Raw genomic sequence first — 20646 nt, 5'->3', positions numbered from 1 at the left:
GAGTCCCCCCGCGCCCCTCCCCCCCTCCTCTGAGCACGCTCAGTCCGCGCGCCGCCACCGCCGCGGGGCGGCTACGTTCAGCGGACGGATCGGCATAACAGGTGCCGGACAGCCGTGGAAGGCGGGCCGCTGTGTCACCCTCCCGCCTCCCTCTCGTCCCCAGGCTGGCCAGGCACCTCTCAGTCGGTAGACTGCGACGGGCTGGAGGACTGGAGCGGCACCACGGATCTCTCTAACCTGTCGGACAGCGAGGAGGAGGACGACGTGGCTCAGCTGGTGAGTGCAGGCCGAGCTCCTCCGGGGGCCCCTCGGAGACACGGCTAGCTGCAGGACTAGGCCAGCAGGGGACGCTCTGCCGCTGAAAGCCAAGGCATCCCGCGTATCTCCGCTGAGGACAGAACAAAGACGCCTCACTGTGACCGCGGTGTTCATATGATCTGTTCTACGGCTCGGCCCGGTCCCACATCTTTCCTGCTAAACGCTGAAAACGCTTCAGGGGAATTGGCTTTTTGTGGCCATCACGGCAACACAACGTTTCCAATTTAAATATGTTGAAATGCGTAGCGTACGCTGAATGAATTAGGCAGATGAATCCTCCGGAGTTTTAAAAGAAATGCGGATGGACTCACGCATACTCAGCTGGAGACTGTCGAATGCATGTTGCGGAAGATAAATACGCAGGGCTTTTCACACACGGCTCACAGGGTCACTGCGTGCTCGCTCTGTGTCCTTAAACAGATCCGGGGCCGGTACAGGGCCACGGCGGAAAGTCAGTGTGGGCCCGATGACCTCGTCATCAAGTGCGGTGACGTCATCCAGCTGTTGCAGGAAGAGGCCGAAGGGCTGTGGTGAGCATCCTGGTGGAGGGGAGAGACTATAGGAACAGAGGGAAGCTGAGCGGCTCTAAGAGTGGGTTTGTCTCTCTCTCACTCTCTCTCTCTTTCTCTCTCTCTCTCCATCCCCCTTGTCCAGGCTGGTGAAGAACGTGACTCGCTATCAGGAGGGCCGTGTCTCAGTGGAGGACCTGCAGCTGATTCTGGGAGAGGGCTGCAGAGCGCACTCTAGCCGCCTGGGAGGTAAAGGGCCCGGAATTACGGCCAGGCCCCTCTCCCCCGCGCTCTTGTTGACATTCCTCTGATTGAGTTTCCTGTTTCCTGTTTCTATGCTGTAGACCCAGGGAATCTGAAAACGAGGAAGCTGAGCTCTCCCTGAGGGACTGAAGCGCCAATGCCCTGCACTCCGCACTTACATCAGGCTCCCGGCCGCGGAGAACTCCGCAAGGTCATCCTGCCATTGGTCCGGTCAAATTCACACCAGGTTCTTTAGTTAAATTCCCCCCCTTTAGTCGCTCTGATTGGCCTGTCAGAGGCAGGGAACGCTTGCTATTCAAAGCAGAAGATCCACTTTAGGGGTAAAAAGCGACGTGAAGACACAGTTCATATTCTCCTGATTTCTCTTTGGGAGAGTGAGATATACCTTATACCTATACCTCATACCTTTAAGCAGGGCAATTAACCTGAATTACTTCAACATATATCCATTTGTTAAAGCTGGTAGATAAGATAAAAAGTGCTAAGTTAGCCACAATTGGTCAAGTAATGCAATAAATGAATAATGTAATGAAATATAATGTGACCCCATGACCACATCCCTCCGATCCTGCACCCTCACCCCAGGAAGAAGCCACCAGCTAATTAAAATAACAGAGGAAAGGGACATTTCCATTAATGTTAATTTCCTGTTTCATCCTCTGACCGGAGCCAACAGGGGCCAATGCTGAACCCCAGAATGCACATGGCAAAGACAGCACAAACTCCCCACTCTGAGCCAACAGAACTCCCAATCAGCACATGCCTGGAACTGCAGAAGGACAGGCCAGCATGCGTTCTGAAGGGTCATGTGAACTGAATCCTAATTAACCAAGCACATTTGCCACCCTGGTCATGATCGTATTATGGAAAAGAGTGACTGGATTTCAGGCATCTAGTCACGCTGTGTTTAACGTATCCCAAGACAAAGCTAGGATGCAGCTAGCTAGCGAGTTAGGACTGCACATTACCTCTTGAACTGTACAACATAAGCCTTGCTATAGTGAACCAGAAGTCATGTGGTTCTCCGGTGAGGAACAAGAAATGGACACAGTTCCCTATAAATGTTTTAGGGAAGACCTTAATAGTCTTAATTAAGGTAGCTTAAGAGATTTTTAGTTGTTTTCTTAATGAGGACAGGTTTTTAGTTTGATGCTTGACATCTTCTGTTTTCCAGTAATACAATGGCCTTGCATATGTTTCACTTGAATATTAGTCTTGTCAAAAATCAGTGAGCCATGCCATTTTTAAACTGTGTACCCATCTCACTGTAGCTCCTTGTCTGGATGGGACCTTCTTATTACGGTGTAAAACGACTAAGAATTTATGTGCCAAAACATGTTGTGCCATTGTATCATTCTTATGGTCCTTTTTGTTAATTTATTTTTAATATCTTTCTTCACTCGTGTTCATTTTTCAGAAATTGTGTGTACTTAATAGCAGTTCTGACATCAGAACTATATTTTAAATGCACTTTAGTGGAGAAAGCTAAATAAAGGTGGGGAATATATACAAATTTATGCTTTGTAAATATATTAGTATGCATCTGTGACTGCACTAGTTTCTATGAGGGTTCTTTTCACAACAATACATAATTATCTGTACATTGCAGTTCTCTGCGCATACAACTGACAGTTTCCCAAATACTTCACCTCAGACACTGTACAACACTGCTGTACTTTACATGGCTGTGCTAGATTTATTATACAGTTCATTAGTCAATATTAAATAGGTTAAAAGGTGTAGACAATTAAAAGGTGTATCTCTTCCATCTCTGTGGAGCTGCCATTTTAGCCACGTGCATTTCTCGCTGTTGTGTAATACCAGAGAAACGTAAGGCCAATCCCTCATCGCCGCACCACAACGGCACGTGTTCTTCTTGGATTACTGTGTCATTAATGTCCAAGTTCCTATTAAACAGAATCACGCAGTGAATATGAATATGCCTCCACCACGTTGGACGCTTAATTGAATATTGATTGCAGACTTGTGTGAATGTACCACATCAAATCCAATCCCCTGTTGGGCTGCCTTTGATATTGACTCCTTTGAAGTGGTAATGAGGCTTTAAATCAGCTGGAGCTGCTCCAGACTGCAGATTTTTTTTAACATATTAATTTTTGAAGATGGTCCCCATGCAATTGTGTGTGTATATATATATATATATATATATATATATATATATATATATATATATATATATATATGCACACATGCATACACATACATACACATTTTTCATTGAAAGAAAAATGGAAATATTTTATATTTGTACTGAATTATATGTTCTGCACTGAATGCCATGTAGAAAATCATAACAAAGTTTGAAAATATTCTCCATCGTGGCAAGCATATGTATGCTCCATGCAATGGTGATTTTGAGTAATTGCATGCCATATGGATTTTGACCAGCCATTTTCAGGCATAGTCATGTTGTAATTGTTGTTATCAGTGGGTTTTAAATCTCTCTACAGCTTCCAAGTTGTACATATGGACAAAATAAATACTTTTATTGGGGAATGTTGTTGTGTAATAACTGTGTCTGTAATAAATTCTGGAAGAATTGCAAATGCAGTGAGCTCCATAATGTTTGGGACAAAGCCATATTTTTTTTATCGCTTTGGCTCTGTACTCCACATTTTTTGATTTGTAATCAAACAATTCACATATGGTTAAAGTGCACATTCTCAGCTTTTATATTAGGGTTTGTTTTATACATTTTGGTTTCCCCGTGTAGAAATTACATGTAGAATGTCTTTGTCCAAAACATTATGGAGCTCACTGTATATTATATGGAATTCCCCCTGATACCCCTCAATTCATTATGTGTTAAAAGTCTCAATATACCCAGTCTGTAAAACAACCTCCTCAATACTGTGACACTGGGAATAATTCGAATATTTGTGATTTTAGAAGCACATTTACTGCAGAATATATTGGGATAAAGAAATGTACATTTGCTGCTCATACATTTGAATTATGAAATTGTCACGCAAGTCTTAATGTTTTTGATCAGATATGTCTGGATTAATCTATTTCAATTATCAAAAGTCTCTTTGTTCTCTGAACAAATCTGAATATTCTTTTTTGTCTTTATCATATTCATGAATGGGTATGAGTGTTGGGCTAAGGTTCATAAAAAAAATATGATCCTGATATGTTTTATATTTTTATGTTTCTATCTATTTCTTAATTTATATTAGCCCTGCCTGACTTTACTTGTGGTATAGTTAATATTTTATTTCCCTCATGGCATATTCCTCGCATCATTTAAAAAATTTTGTTCCAAATAACTCCTGGCAATGAATATATATATATTTGAAATAGTTTTTTATTACATTTTTTTCATAGAATCATGCAGGAAATTTGAAGGTGGGTAATACAAAAATGTTGAAGGTGGGTAACAGGTTTTCTTGTATTTTCCAATAAACATACACAGTAAAAATTTCCTGTATTAATTCAACTCATATCACTGAGTTCTGGCCACAGTGGATAAACTCTGTAAGAGATGATATAACACTGAACATTTTACTGTGTAGGGAACAAAAGAAAAAGAAATGGATTAAATATGGAATTGTTGCTGAATCAATAGTGATTGTTATTTGAAAATAAAATGATGATATATTCAATCAATGCAAAACATTATGCATTGTGGGGGAAAGGGAAAAGCATTTTAAGGGCTCATTTGCATTCTTAGTGTAGATAACAAGAGCGTATTCCTGAAAGATATCTTCATAGTAGCCATTGAATGGCTCTGGTCTAATTACGTGCAAAATGCTGGATTTGTATGTCATTTTCCGTAATTATGCTCTTTATTCAATATTGCACAAAACACTGTGTTAACCATTGCTATTCAGAACACGTCTTTCTAGTCTGTTACTCTAAACAATCAGACCTCTTAGTTGATTGGAGTAGGAGACATTTTGTGGTGCTGTTCGTGCAGCGGCTCGTATGCCAGTTATGGTCACCATCTTCAGTTCAGTTCAGTGCCAGAAGCGCTCATTGTCATGCACTGATTCTTGGGGCTTACATGTAATCTCACCCGGTCATTAACCACAGTGATTGCGTTTGATGTTGATTATTACAGGGAAGATTGGTTCTCCTCCGCAGAGGCTACACTGGTTCTTATTTCGGAAGGCCACCTCTAAGTGGAAACTAAGCAGGTTAGGTTAATGTATTCGTCTCTGCTTCCCCGTGAGAATGCACAGTCTTGTGGGATCTTCTTAAATGTACATAACATGGTATCAATTTTATGAAAATCTTTATGAAAATGCTTGTATATCTGTTGCTATGCCTGCTTTCATCGATGGTAGACAGAACAGAGATCTGCTTCGGTTTGCCTAACTACCATCCTTTCTATTGGCAAGCAGCTAAATCTGTGGGTTTCACATACCACTGAATGATTATAAGACCACTCTACATGCTTTTTCACATTAGAAAAGCTAACAAATTGCACAGTATAACACTTTTTTTTAACAATAATTTGGTGAGATATCTACCTACATATTTGCTAGTTCATGAATATAATACTGCCACTGATTCAACACCCAGATGTTAGTTTAATGGATAAATTGCATACAGCCCTTGAAGTCTTGGCTCTTTGTTCACGGCTAACGCATAAAAGGTTCTGTCTAAACAGTGTGAACAACAATTACGTGTAATTATCTCAGCATAAACACGCCCATATATAAGCAAATGCGAGCATTTGTCTTCTTTCTTTCCATGGCGGAGAGCCAGTTGGTTTCCCTTTTTTTTAGCTGGCTTCCAGAGTTTTCCAGAATATGCCTGTGAGTGCTGTGTGTGCTGTGGCAGTGAAATGTTCTGCTATGAGCACTAATTAGGGAGCATGGCCCTGAAACCTCCCTCACAGGCTTTGATGCACTATGTAGAGTGTAGTGTTACTGTGCACAAAATTGTTGATTAAAAAAACTAGTGTAAATGAATGATGTCATAAAATGATGTCATAGGTCATAGGTTTGGGTTATAAAAGTAATTCTATTTGCTGTGAAAATGGGATTTGACTAAAATCACCTCTGCAGTGTATTGTGTCCTGTGTTGTCTTCACACGCGCCCAAAATATTCCTTTCCTTCAGAAGAATGGTTACCTCCTCTTTCACATTCGGTGCTTATCTTTGAGCCCCTGCACCGCCTTTAATTCCAAACGGGTTTATACAGAGTTTGTTGTGAGAGTTATTTTTTTACAAAAAAAAAAATCTTTATTGTTGTTTGGCACAAGAGAAAACCAGGAGGGAAGGCTCTATGCTGTATATCTGAAAATTAGGATTACAGGTCCAGACTGTTTGCACAGCAGGTCGAAGGGTTTATTGTTCTTGGTCCTCGTTGGAAGTGCCCTTTTTGAGGCCGGTGGTGTGGGAGATCCAGGTGTAGTACCGGGACACGCGCGTGTAGATGCCGTACTTGCCTTCCTTGGCGCACTCCTCGCCCCAGCTGATGATGCCGGTGAGGAACCAGGTGTCCCCCTGCTTGGTGGTGTGCGGGCCGCCGCTGTCCCCCTGGCACGAGTCCCGCTTCTCCGTGGCGTAGCCGGCGCAGAACATGAAGCGCGTGATGCGGTCATTGCTGCTCCCCTTGCACTGCGTGCGGTCCACGTACGGCACCTCCACCTTCTGCAGGACGGGCGACTCCACCCCCTCGAAGCGCACCTTCCCCCAGCCGCTCACCACCGACTTGGAGTCCGCGCGCAGGAGGGCCTCGGTGAACTCCTTGGGGCCCAGGCAGACGGGCAGCGCGAAGTCGGAGAAGGCGATGGGCTTCTGCAGGCGCAGCAGCGCGACGTCGTGGTTGTACTGGCTCTGGGCCTTGTTGTAGTGCGGGTGCACGTGCTTCTCGGCGATCTCGTAGTCGCCCTCCGTCCCCTCCTTTTTGTGCACGTTGTGCTCACCTGCGGGCGACGTGAGACGGCCTGTCAGCTCGTCACTGAGCGCGGCCGCAATCCTGCGCGTGCGTCCTGCAGGCTACAGCTGCGCAGCTGCTGTGATTCATAACAATGGTGTACGGTGATGATGTCATAATCTTATGGAGGTTGGTGATAATTGGTTGGCAGACTTACTTAATGTTTACAGGGTTTTTATGAGTAAAACAAATTGCAATCCCAAGCAAACTAAGCTCTTGAATCTACTAAAATGTAGATGTAAGCTACTGCTTTTTATGGGTTAGCTGTAATGCTTATGTATTTGGGGATTATAATGTGAGTCTGAAAACTGGGAGGTTAGTTTGAAGTGTTACAACACGGGCTCGTCTTTTACCAACTCTTACGAAGATGGAGTCAACTTTGCCTTCCAGCAAGCAGTGGGCAGCGGTGATGACCCACAGATCGCTCAGGATGGCCCCCCCGCAGAAGCCCAGCAAGGTCCGTTTGTCCATCAGAGCCACCTGACGGAGCGACAGGTCAGTGCTAGCAGTATCGAGCGCAAGCTCGCCCACTCACAGAAGCGCGCCCGCAGCCAGACACGCACGCAGACGGGGAGCCTCTGTGCCCTACCTGCCAGGGGATCTCTCCAGGGATGACCTCATTGCCCCCCACAATGCGGTGGTCCTGGTTCTCCTTGGTGACGATGGTGGGCAGGGTTGGGAAGAAGGCCGCGTCTGGGACCTCGCCCGGGGGCGGGCGCGCTGTGGTCGCTGTGGTCGCGCTGGTTGGAGAGGGGGTGGTCGAATTGGCCGTGGGCTTGCTGGGCCCAGCGGTGGCGTTGAGGAGAGGGGGGGAGTGTATCGTGTCATTGCTGCTCTCCCCCATCTCTGGGGGCCGGGCGTAGACGGACCGAGTGTCAGAATTAGCTGCCACTATGCTTATCCCTAGTTTGCCGCAGGGGAATTTTCCTGGAAATGTAAAGACAGAAGCACACACACACACATGCACAGGCACACACACAAGCTTGAATTGAATCTGCTTGAACTGATTCAAAGATTGTTCATGTGTAACAGGTACAAAAGGAGAACTATCGCTTTTTGTAGGTATTAGAAGACTAGCATCTAATGCTAGCATCTAACATAAATACTTTCCTTTTAAACATTTTTCTATACTTATGAAGTTAGTTAAGTCTATACATGCAACTTGCCAGGATTTCAATGAATGAATTAACTGAGGGGAAAATCTTGATACCAGTTGTGATGGAAAAAGAACAGTAAAACAAGCAAAGATGTTCCAGGACTCTAATATGAAGGACTAAATTGAAAACCGTCCTTTGAAACCATGGTATTTTAACCAAGGGTTCAGATCCTACAGTGATACACGACAGTGTCCATGATAATAAAGTAATAAGGTAATAATTTTGTGTGTGAAATACAAAATATATATGTAAAAGCTAGATCTTCTCATCCATTCACAAGAGATGCATTGTATATTGATGAACCATTTCGGGGAAGTAAAGACAGCTTGTTGCCATAGTACCTTCGGGTGTGCAGGTTCTTCCGTCTTGGTCCAGGCTGTAGCCAACAGCGCAGTCACATGACACCCCGCGCACTACATCAGAGTGGCAGATGTGCATGCAGCCCCCGTTCCTCACATCACACTGCCTCAGTGTCTCTGCAGGGGGTGGGGAGGGTGCGGGAGACGGTGGGGTTTAATGGCGGAAACCTGAACTGCGCAGCCATCGACGTTACCTCGACAACCGTCCACCCCTGCGCTTACCTATTTCGCAGTTCTTTCCAGTGTATCCAACCGGGCACCAGCACAAATAAGAGCTCATGCTGTCCTCACACTTGGCCCCGTTCTGACATGGCGAAGACTCGCACTGGTCCCCATCTGAAGGACACAGAAGGCCGCACTGCTAGGGAGGCACTGAACCGCACAGGAACGCAAAGACCGAAGTCCGAAACGGGACCGAAAGCCACAACCTTTGCTTTACGATCCCAGTTCTTTAGCCAATACGCTACACCGTCAGCCTAATTGTTTTAGCTTTTGACGCAAACACACATCATGCCCTCGTAGAGATGATCGCACTGCATCCGCTCAGCAGTCAACGCAAATTAAAATGGAAAATTGCATAGCACACTTACCTATGTAACTGACCCAGAATTCCATCTGAAAATGTGAATGAGCAAGAATGATTAGCAAGGGCTGGCATTAAACAGCGTGGACAAGAAGTTCCTCAGTGAGTGTCTTGTTTGTTTTCCCATAACTCTCCCATAATATCTCTGTAGCCATGATATCTAATAGAGCAGTGACAGAGGGGATTTTATTCCTTAACTCCTATTGGGAATTCCGGCCTGGCAATAGCAGGCTTTGCCAGCTCCCAGTACACAAACTGGGTACAGAACCCACTCACCGTTTTCTCCCTGTTCTCAAACACTTCTCTGGCCTCCTCCCAGTCACACCTCTCCTCAATGCACTCGCGCTCCAAGTTGTCCTTCATCACCTCCTCTAGCCGGCCTGTGTTGTAGCGCTTGTGTCTCTTCAGTACAGACTCTGCTGCATGCTGGGGCAGGAATAGAGTGGCTAGACAAGGGAGAAAATGGCATTCAGAGATTCAAAGGCCACCGTAAACCTTCAGGAAACAGACTGTACTGACAATATGTCGAAATAGAAGATATTATCAGGATGTTGCAAAGTTTATACTTGAACAAATATACAGGTTTATATACAGGTTTAATCTACAAATGTACAATATATTGCGGTTTATTCATTTTTATAAGGATAAAGATATCCATTATAAATATTGTAGGATTTTTGCATTTCAGTTGGTTTTTCCTTTTTCTTTTTTTTTTAAATTTACAGCTGGTGACTATGTGGTCACATGCATTTTAGGGCCTATATATTCCAGTTATTTTTAAATCTGATACTAGCTTTCTACCCATACCTTACTGGTATCTAACATTATTGCCAGTAGCCATACCATCATGCATCTTGCTCCTGCCAAATGGCCAAGCAAGTCTGGGCTTGGTTAGTACTTGGACGGGAGATACAATTTGCTGCTGAAAGTTGTGTTGGTGGGCCAGCAGGGGGCAATCCTCCCTCTAGTTGAACAAGACCCTATACCCTAGTGAAGTGATGGGGACACTGCTGTAGGAGATGCCATCTTTTGGATGAGATGTTAAACCGAGGTCCTGATTCACGGTTGTCATTAAAGACCCCATGACAGCCACCACAAAGAGTAGGAGGTTCCCTGGTGTCCTGGCTAAATTCCTGACCTGGCTCGCTCAACCTGCTGCTTAGTCATCCCCTGATTTAATTGGCTAAAAACCGTTCCCTCCCTCTCCACCGCAGCAGATGTGTGGTGAGTGTCCTGACACAAAATGGCTACACATTGGTGGTAGGTGAGGTGATTTCCCCCTCATCACTATAAAGCACTTTGGGTGTCTGGAAAAGTGCAATATAAATGAAATTCATTGCATTCATTCATCATTTTTATTCGGATTTTGGCAGTTAAGACTGGGTAGGAGGCTTTGACAGGCAGCCTTCCAGTTTATTCCATCTTGCTTTGTACACTTTTTAATACTAGTATTATCAACTGTCAAGCATTCATGCATGGAAATGATCTCACCGCCTTTCCCCTTGATATAGCTAGGCAGCCCCAACTATTTTAATCTAATTCCTCGCTTATTTTTTTCCACATGAAGTATCATTCATTTAATTATTTTTTGGTACCTCTGCTGACAGTGGCTGATCTAGCACTCTTTGGAATACTGTTCATTTTAATAGCTTCAATTCAGGAACTTGTATCAAATGACAGCACATCTCATCTAGATGTAGCCTCCATAATTTTACAGTTCAAGGAGTTGTAATTAAAAGTTATGCAAAGGCTTTTATTAATTTCATTGCAAGAGATTTTCTGAAGGTGTCCCTGTAAATGTAGGTTATATACTGTATTTCAGTTCCAGCTCGTAAGCTGCAGTATGTGACTTCCTGTTCCTACAATCTGAGGGTTGACCATATTTTCAGCACATTTTCATATTATTCCACACAATGTAGTTAGATAATATTTACATACAGTGAAATTTTGTTATTTACCACCCTAGCATTTATATCTTTTCGATCCAGATTGTATTTTATTAACTGCACTCACGATTCAACAATTCAACACTGTAAATAATAGTAACAGGGAGAGTGGGTTGTCCTGTCTTGTCCCTCTTTCAAAGACTTCAGGTTGTAATTAGTCCAGTGAGCTTTGAGAGGGTGATGCAAAAATGGATGTTTTACTGGCATTCACTTTTACAGAAAGTGCAAATTAAATGAAATGCTTTTTCAGCATCTTGGCAGTTTAAGGAAACAGATTTTTCTTTGTTGTTTTCCTTGTTTTTGTTATTTTGAAATTCAAGCCTGTTAAATCTCAGTTAATTAATCAAATTATTATTAATTAGGATATTATTATGTATTTTTGTGGACATTATTAATGTGGGTATTATGATTTCTTCATTGTGTTACTAGGGCATATGTTTTGCTGTCTTGATTCAGTAGTGATATTGGTCACAATCCATGTTTTATCTTTGCCTTCTTTAGAATAATGTGAATTATAGTCTGTTTCCATGGAAGATGTTCCCCCATTCCTATGGTCCAGCCTGTTCCAGAGTTCACTGGGAGCATAGATGTAATATTGTAGTCCGTCATTGATGTGAGGCCATCTGGACCACGTGATTTATGTGATTCTGAGTTTGAGTTTCGAGAACAAGCTGACTGAAAGCCAAATTTACGACCAATGCACGTATAGCCTCCACGCGGTTACACAACCCACACAGGCACCTGCTTTGGCCTGTATAATTTATCACAACAGTGCACATATGCCAAAAGAGAATATCTTTAGGATACTAAATGACACCACAACCCTGCAAACATAAGCCTACATTGTTAAACTCTAAAAGTAGTCGTGAGCATCACTTAATACTGTACCTCCAACCTAATCTTGACTCTGTCATCCAGTTTGTTGTTGAAAGAGTGCAGCTAGGCTAAGGTTGAAATGTCCTTCCCTCTTCAGAAGGATGGTTTAGAATGACGGATAGAGATGGATGAATGGATAAGTGAGTGGTACATACCTCCACAATAAAGCCAGTTCTCCAGCAGCAGCCCACAGATGAAGAACAGAAGGAAAATTCTCGCCATTCCGTTATGGGGAGACATTCCAGATGCTAGCAGTGAGAAATAATCGAAAGGAACTGGTCGCTCCAAAGTGCAGCAGTCTATTTGCACTTGACAGAAACAAAAGGTTATGTGGCCACCTGTGTTTGTGTTGTAGTGATCTGGCCAGCTCTGGCATGTGAGTAACAGTGTGGGGGTAGTATCATGGGAAACTGTGTTTGTGTGTGCGTGTGTGGTAAAACATTTTTCTATTCTTGATGTATCTGGTTGTATTGGGTACTATAACATTTTGCTTGCTAGCATGCAGGTTTATAGATTTATTCTAGTCTTACCTCACATTTTTTGTTTCTCTCTTTATCTGTGTGTGCATGTGGTGTGTGTGTGTGTGTGTGTGTGTGTCTGTGTTTGTGTCTGTGTCTGTGTATGCGTCTGTGTGTGTGTGTGCGCGTGCGCGTGCGCGCATATGCATGCATGCGTGCGTGCACGTGTGTGTGATCCTCTTCTGTCTTCAGAGTTCACTTGTGAGTGATATTGTGGATGTTAATGCATTGAGACCATATGCCCTACGTAACCTCAGTATTCCCATCACATTCTGAAATTGAGCAACACAGTAAATATTAACTTTAGCTAGCTGACTGATATTTGATGCCCAAGCAAGTTAAACAGTGGGGAATCAGACAGGAGGCACCAGCAACAGACCTTGTTCTTAGGCTATCACAGTGGGAACTTCTGCTGAGTGTGACACTCTCACCATTTAACACATTTGAAAGATTAGGAAGTACATAAACTGTAATTACTAATAATTACTAATATAAATGCCAAAGTGTGTCCCCTTAACCTTAATGGCAATGCTCACAGGCAAAATTTCATGAGGCATGACAATCATTGCAAAAAACTGGCCTTTGGATTCATTACCTAGCAGCAACCGTTTCCAACAGAGAGCTTTGTATTACTTGGGCCCTTTAATTTCAACAGATTTAATGTATGCCAACAGTAATGGTCATTGGCCACTAGATGGTGCACATGTTCTTTGTAAAGCTTTTAGCCAACATTCAGTGTAATATGAGAGAGAGTAAGCGAGACAGAGTGATGAGGCTGGTCAGAGGTGGGGAGGACATCCTTAATGGCAGGAAACAGTGAAGGTAATCGTGAGGAACATATTAGATCTTCCATACCCAATATGGATATTGAGCCAGGTAATATTTGATTAGAAGGATAATGAACAGACTCTGCTATTAAGTGGGCTGTAATGACTCCTGGAAGTTACCAGTGCAGTCATTTAACAACCATCCCAATTAATTGCCCTCAAAGTCCACTCACCACTCAAAATGTTAGTTCAAATAAGGTAAAGAGAGAATCATTTGAATAAGAAAGGGAGAGGGTCCAAGAGAGAGATAGACAGGGGAGACAAATGCTTTACTCTTTGTCTTAATCATTTAATCATCTCTAACATATTATATGCATTTGATCTATTGGAGCCTCTCTCCATTCATATTTTGGCTAAAGTATTAAAACTTTGAATTGAACATAGTGGTTTGATCTGGAAAACATTTCTTCAATAAAAACAAAAAATAAAAACATCTCTGAGTTTTCCCTCAGTTAACATCCCTGAGTTTTCCCATTCTGTCCTTGCATGTCACGGTATTTCCACAATTCCACAATATCTTAAATAAAGAGGGTGATCCATTTCAACACACACACAAGGCTAACACTACTCAGTGATGTAGTTGGCTATATCGTCAAATTTGAGTTGCATGTTTTTATCAATGGTCATTGAACAATGCAAACCTGTGTTTTGTGTTTCATGCTTGCATTCCCACATGAAATCAGGACATAGAGACCAACATGAGAAAACTGGAAGTGCAGAATCTTAGGAGTCCAGAGGTCTTTGACCTCTATTATTTCCACTCGTTTGACCTTGATTCCCCTTTGAACCCACTGAGCTTTGGTCTTCCATCTTTTTCAGGTGACCTTGGTAACCACGAATGGTCAGGGGAAAAAATCTATTTCAGAACTCCTTGAACTCTGCTGAAGAAGCCCGTGACCCTGTGTTTGCAGACCACTGGTTCATTAGGAATTTCCACAAATGAGTCAAAAACATTTGATGAGTCAAGTATTGCATCACACTGAAAAAAAAAAAAATCTTAACTGGCCAGTGAAAGCGTCATGTGTGAGTCTGAACGCATATCTGCAGCTGTGAGGTGTTGAAGAGCCTGTGAGATGCACAGGTGAGGAACCTGGTCGCTCCAGAATCAGTCCTGGCCAAATGTTCAACCTGTCACCTAATTATCACAAAGTTTGACTGGCTCAGTAATCACCTTCCTCTCCACCACTGCTGATTGTTCTGGCACAAAATGGCTGCTGGGCACCTCCCAGGTGAGTGCCAACCATATTTGTGGTGGCTGAGGTGAATTTCCTTCTTTCCTTCCTTCAGTGTAAAGGCCTTTGAGATCAGGAGATAAAAGCTATGATTCACTATCATCATTTGTTATATATACAAACCAATGCTGCAGCTAGCAAGCCCTGTAGAAGTATGATCTAAATTAATTTCTGATTAATAACAGTGACTGTGAGGGCATTCCTCCAGTGCCCTTCAAAGTGCTGTGGATCCTATTTGCTGTGACTGCAGAGCTCCTCTATGCCATGTAAGCCAATATATTCATTTTATAAAGTCTGTATTAAATTTTCCTTCCTTATCAAACAAAATGGTGAATTCACGAAAACGGTCCATTTCCACTGTCTGTGCCCCCATTGGAACACGCGGTCTGCGGCTGTAATGGTGGCAGCTCACCCAGACTGGGGGACTACAGAGGAGGCAGACTGGGGCCTGGACAGGCCAGTGGAGGATACGCGGAGGAGTCATCGATTTCCTGCGCGCTCTGCCCTTCCGTCCGCCTCATGGTGAGCGCAGCTGGGAGCTGGTGCCAGCTCCAATTAGATTAGATATTGCATTAGGAGATCAGGCCGGGCCAGGAAGATGATACAAATATAGTGCCGGTCAATGCTATTGATTGCCGGTCTTTTCTCAGGTTGGAGATCCTGGATTTAGACGACGCATTCCAGGCACGTTGGCTGTCGCTCTGCATTTGTTGGCAGGGGTTTGCCTCCACTTCCAGCACTACTATTTTGGGGGTTCATTCCCATTCTCAGAGGAGCAGCTTGGGTCAGCACCTTCTGAAAACTGTCAGACACACAGAGACATGAACCTTGACCAGAAATAAGTTGTTGGTACCTAGAAATATAATGTCAATAGATAGGGTAATTGTGATATAAATAGAGAGGATAATTGGTAATAGGGCAGTAACTTGGAGTTGATTTAATACATTTTTATAGTGGTGGGGAGCTTATAGCCTGAGGTAAGAAAATAGCTAATAAAATCAACAGTCCAAGCAAAGACGTGTACATTAAATGGTAAATGGACTGCATTTATATAGCGCTTTTATCCAAAGCGCTTTACAATTGATGCCTCTCATTCGCCAGAGCGGTTAGGGGTTAGGTGTCTTGCTCAAGGACACTTCAACATGCCCAGGGCGGGGTTTGTACCGGCAACCCTCCGACTGCCAGACAATCGGTCTTACCTCCTGAGCTAGGTCGCACATTAATGTGCAGTTCAGAAGAACTGGGCGAAATATCTAAGGCTGTGTCACGGCAGCAGTTTTCATGAGGAGAGCGTTGGGGCTGGAGTGCTCTGTGGGTCATGAGCACTGAGAACAAAATCATGTTTTTTGTCCAAGAGATGGCCTCAAAGCTGACAGTATGACACAGAAAGCAGTTCACTCAGTCTGCTGGAAATAATAACTGTTGTGTAATGTTTTCTATTTTTCTTGTTGTAACATGCATTTATGTTTATTCTCCCAGGGTGAAGCTTTATCTTATGTGAGGGAGGAACTATTTTGTTTCTCATGTCACAGATATTGAAAGCTATCCCTGTATTGATAAAGGGAAAAACTGAGTTTGGATAATATTTCACGTTTTCTTCCGGTGGTATCTGTGTGACCAGCAGGTGGCAGTGATGTATACAGTTTGCATCTGCAGTATTATGCCTGAGCTCTGAAGCTGAGTACTCCAGCCAAGGCCTGGAATCCGCCTGTCTGTGCTATGGGTTATGGGAACCAGACTGGAAGGCACCCAGGTCCCAGGTAACATCAGTGTCCAGGGAGGTCTATCAATAAAACAGGACACCAATGTTGTTCTGCTCAACAGTTTCAGAAAGCATTCAATTCTGTTCTGTCAGATAAGCACCATCTAATATATCTCTCTCTCTCTCTTTATCTCTCTCTCTCTCTTTCTCTGTCTGTCTCTCTCTCTCTATTTCTCTCTCTGTCTGTCTCTCTGTGTCTCTCTCCTCTCTATGATTCTGTCTTTCTCTGTCTGTCTCTGGCTCTCTCTCTCTATTTCTCTCTCTCTCTCTCTCTCTCAGTCTCCCACAGGTCAGGTTTGATTTTTCTTTTAAAAAACAGCATTATATATTTCACACCATAATAATAAAGCTTTCCCTAGCTTCAAAGTTGCAGCCAGATCTACACATGCTTTATTTGTAACGGTTCTCTTTTAGATGTATTGTACTATTTAAGGAGGTTCATAAGAGAAACCGTTTTTAATGCCACTTTAGAATGCCCAGGAGACAATGCTGTTCTACTTTTTCTCTGAACTTTAAATGCCTGTTCGAATATGAGAGGGGATGCAGTTTGTGCATGAGTGCACAGGTTTGGCGGCTCACAGCTCTAGCAATCATTTACTGTCAAGGTGCAAGTTGAAGGAGTGCAGGGAAGTGAGTTATACATACTCTTCCTGGATTGAAACGGCAGGCCGCTTCCTGTCCATTCTTTCAACAACTCTGTATAGGATGGCCATTAAGAACTTTTTAATTCACATCGGAGGGTTTGGGTCAAAAGAGTAATTCGTTTTCTTATTCCAGTCTCCAAGCTGAGGCACAGGGCTCATCACTACATAAGAGCTGGGTATATCGGTACATCACAGACACGGAACATTGCAGATTGCAGGCAGTTTGTGTTCATGAAGGGGAAAACCACTGTTTCAAAACAGTTACAATAGCAACGCCCCCCATAAGCCCAATTTAGCAAAGAGGAACCAGGCCATCAATAGACAAGAATATCAGCAGGACTACTGGGAGTCCACACTGATTTCTGATGCATGCAGATAATGCCTCAGAGCACCATTCAGCTGTGATAATTTCCACCATCAAGAAAAGGCTGAGGGGGTGGGGGAGGGGTACAATCGCTCTCTAATTATGGACAGTACCGTTACGTCAGCATCTGTAAGCTAGCCATTGCACAGTTTCTGCTTGGCCTGTGGGATTTTTTTGTATATGAGCAATGGATGACAGGCACAAGCCTAAGCCTACTTGCTGTGCATAGGGCTAATGTAGGAAAAGAGTGAAATTACATCATTCAAAAAATATACAGACTTTGGTTTTAAAGGGCCAATGGGCTCAGGTAGGAAACTAATTGCTCTCTAGAGACAAAGTGAACACAATCCACAAAGTCAGCCAGCGGAGAGAAAGAAAACACTCAAACTTAGTTTATGAAATGTGAGATTTAATAAGGAAAAAAAAGCTTTAAAGTCAAGATAAATTCTATATTTATGAGCACTTAAAAATAAAAATTTTAGGACAAAGGAGGTGGTTGGAAAATGTGAACAAATAAAAACCTAAAAATATCACAGAGCCACAGAACAACCTTCACACTCCGTAGACGTTTGTTCTATTCTCGCTGCTGTGATGTACCCTCACTTCAGACTGGGGAAGAGCACCCATAGCATTTAATTAAGCTGAAGTTGAGGTGGCTCATGTTTAGGAGAGAAAACACTCATAGAAACCACGCTGCAACTGTTCTGTATGTACCTATAAGGTGGAGGTGTGACAGGGCAGGGAACAATGCCTCTATAGTTACAGATTGAAAGATGTAGGTGAGATAGGACAGGATGCTAGTCTCCGTGGTAACAGATGGAGAGGTTGCAGTGAGGTGGGCCTGGATGCTAGAGTCAACTGTAGGAGATAGAGGCAGTGATAAAAGGTCTGAGAAGTAATAGATGGTGAAGTGGAGGTGATTCATGACAGGATAAAAGATCCATGATAACATGGGGAGGTTGGGGTCAGACCGGTGAGGATAGCAGTCTGCATTGATGCTAATGGAGAAGTTGAGGTAAAACTGAGCTGGATGACATTCTCCATGGTAACAGACTGAGAAGGGAAAATGGCAGGATAGCCATCTCTGGAAGTTGCAGCTTGAAGAGACAGGGGTGTGTTCGATATCGTGTTTGGCTAGGACTGGGACGATCAGGAGGGAGTTAGTCCACTGGGGATACTGGCATAATGGTGGTCTTTTCATGGCTCGCAACACACCATCTCTGAGCATTAAACACACATCGCCTTTTACACTGCAGTCAAATGGAGGCCACACACTGAGACCACCTGCTGTTTGAGGTTCCAGCTCCACTTAGAGCAGCACAGCACATGAAGTGGTATTACACCAGGCGCCTGCTTTCATATACAAAGTGGAAAACAAGGCTGTAAGCTTGCAACGTCTTATGTAAGAGCCACCCTGTTTCTACAAACTGAATTACTGTCCATATCTCCATTTCAGATATCATCTGAGGCACACATGTGAAATTAATTTACTGAATATTCCTTATTCTTTCAAGTAGGTATGGGCACTAGAACTGTTTTTATCATTACTGGTACAGTTTTAGACACAATATAATTTCCGTGAAAAACTGCAAATCAAATTTCTTTAGGTTTTTAAAGCAAACTAGCAAAAACCTTTATGAACCTGTATGTTTTCATGAGTAGCCAACTTTTTTATTCGTCAAATTGTGACTGGACCCCTACAGCAGCCAGGCAAGTTCCAAAATGGAGCCAAACAAATGAATTAACTGCCAAGATTTTTTTTTTTTCCCAGACATGCAGGCAAAGGTGAGGGCCATTTACAGTGCAGGTAGTGAAAATGTACCAAAACAAATAAACAACTATTGCATGCATTGGGCAAAAGGCACCCTGGACAGGTCACAAATCAATTGCAGAGCACACACACACCATTCACTTGCACACTCATACCCATGGGCAATTTAGTATCCGATTAGCCTGCCTGTCTTTGGACTGTGGGAGGAAACTGGAGTACCCAGAGGAAACCCAGGGAGAAGGGTTGCCAGATTGGAATTTGTCAAAACAAATTTACCCTGCTGTAAAGATAACGAACGAGGTCGGTTGCTGGCTGACTGGAAAGGTCCCTCTCTGAACAAACGTCGGACGAGAGATGGGTGATTGTAGCCTACTCGGAACCGATGTCGGACCGAGTAGTCATTGGCATGTCAATTCATAAAAGCTAACGAAAATAATGTATTCGGTCTGTTATTCTGACCGGGAAGTTGCCTACATTGTTTTGGTCGGTACCAGAAACCGGAACAATCTGTACAAATTAGTTGAAAACCCGACATTCCCGTCGGAAACCGGAAGCCTGGCAAACTTACCGCGCACAAGGGGAGAAAATGCAAACTCGAAAACAGAAAGGCCCCCAGCCCTGATAAACTACAAGGTAAACAAAACAAATAAGCATACAGTATATACATGAGTTTCAATGACAACCAATAAACACTTTTACTCCTTCCTAATTCAGACCAGTCTAAACTCCATCCAACCAACAACCTAATGAAGGAATGGGTGAAACCAAAAACCTACTTTTCTGTACCATACCAAATCGTTTATTGATTTTTAAAAAAGTACATAAAATGACACGTCACGTTTCAGCTGTAACAACGCAGGCTATTATTGCGTTTCCTACTTTCCATATGTACAAACCATATCAATAATTGACATGGGATATTAATGTCAGTCCATAATACATTATAAATACAGCCTGATAACATATCCCCTTTTGCTTCCCCTTGCCCAGGAACCAGCGGGTCAGAGCTTCAGACGCGGGGTAAGTCTAGTTTGTTTGTTTGTTTGTTTGTTTGTAAAGCCGCAATTTAAAACATTTAAAACGAAGCATAACCGTATGGCTAGAATGTAATCCTACTACTGCTTATTAGCCCACTAGTTGGCCACCCTAACAGCGACAGAGTTGCTGTTGGTCGCGTTTTAGAAACTTTGATTTTAAAACGTACACACAGCAGCGCGCCATAGCCCACAGCCAGCGTAAATGGGAATCCAGTGTAGCCTACTGAGGTCAACGGCGCTTCGGGCCGAAATAAAAATTAGAAGAACATGGCCTGCTGAAGATTCCACGCTGGTTTAAGATGTGTTGTCGACACTTGCAGCTGGTTTTAGCTGGTCTACCAGCCTGTAGTAAACCCACTAGAGCTCTAATTTGGCTACCAGTTTACTCTACCTGCTTAACCAGGTTTAACCAGCTTTGACCAGCCACAGACCAACTATTACCAGCTTGAAGTGTCAAAAACACATCTTAAACCATCTTAGAATCCCAGCTGGTCTTAGGTGGAATTTTAAGCAGAGCGAACACTATAGGCTACACATTGTCCTTTTTGTACTGTCCCACATTGTTTAGT

At 43.3% G+C, this 20646-nt stretch overlaps 3 protein-coding genes across 6 annotated transcripts in view; 2 read left to right on the top strand and 1 right to left on the bottom strand.

Annotated features, from left to right (window-relative positions):
* The window catches only part of LOC118236645 (proto-oncogene DBL-like), a 34996-nt gene extending 29155 nt beyond the window's left edge, over positions 1–5841 (top strand). For all 4 annotated transcript variants that reach the window (XM_035435180.1, XM_035435179.1, XM_035435178.1 and 1 more), the window contains 4 exons: positions 164–276; positions 739–848; positions 973–1076; positions 1172–5841. In XM_035435180.1, the coding sequence (XP_035291071.1) occupies positions 164–276; positions 739–848; positions 973–1076; positions 1172–1212 (368 nt within the window). In that variant the 3' untranslated portion in view covers positions 1213–5841. The remainder of the gene's footprint in view (positions 1–163; positions 277–738; positions 849–972; positions 1077–1171) is intronic.
* On the bottom strand, positions 4406–12283 carry LOC118236647 (coagulation factor IX-like). The gene is made up of 8 exons (XM_035435182.1): positions 12078–12283; positions 9377–9546; positions 9108–9132; positions 8740–8853; positions 8500–8634; positions 7591–7928; positions 7355–7481; positions 4406–6990 (listed from the first exon to the last, which is right to left on the bottom strand). Exons 1-8 carry the CDS (start codon positions 12160–12162, stop codon positions 6410–6412), a joined length of 1575 nt encoding a protein of 524 aa, XP_035291073.1. The 5' UTR covers positions 12163–12283; the 3' UTR covers positions 4406–6409.
* A 7761-nt stretch (positions 12284–20044) lies between these two features.
* The window catches only part of LOC118236665 (fibroblast growth factor 13), a 109515-nt gene continuing 108913 nt past the window's right edge, over positions 20045–20646 (top strand). Inside the window, exon 1 of the mRNA XM_035435217.1 lies at positions 20045–20060. The gene's annotated coding sequence lies outside the window, so the exon portion shown is untranslated. The remainder of the gene's footprint in view (positions 20061–20646) is intronic.

The sequence above is a fragment of the Anguilla anguilla genome, chromosome 9, assembly GCF_013347855.1.
Source record: "Anguilla anguilla isolate fAngAng1 chromosome 9, fAngAng1.pri, whole genome shotgun sequence".
NCBI classification, from domain to species: domain Eukaryota; kingdom Metazoa; phylum Chordata; class Actinopteri; order Anguilliformes; family Anguillidae; genus Anguilla; species Anguilla anguilla.
Note: the sequence above shows the minus strand (reverse complement) of the source record. Positions and strands in the feature narration are given on the sequence as shown.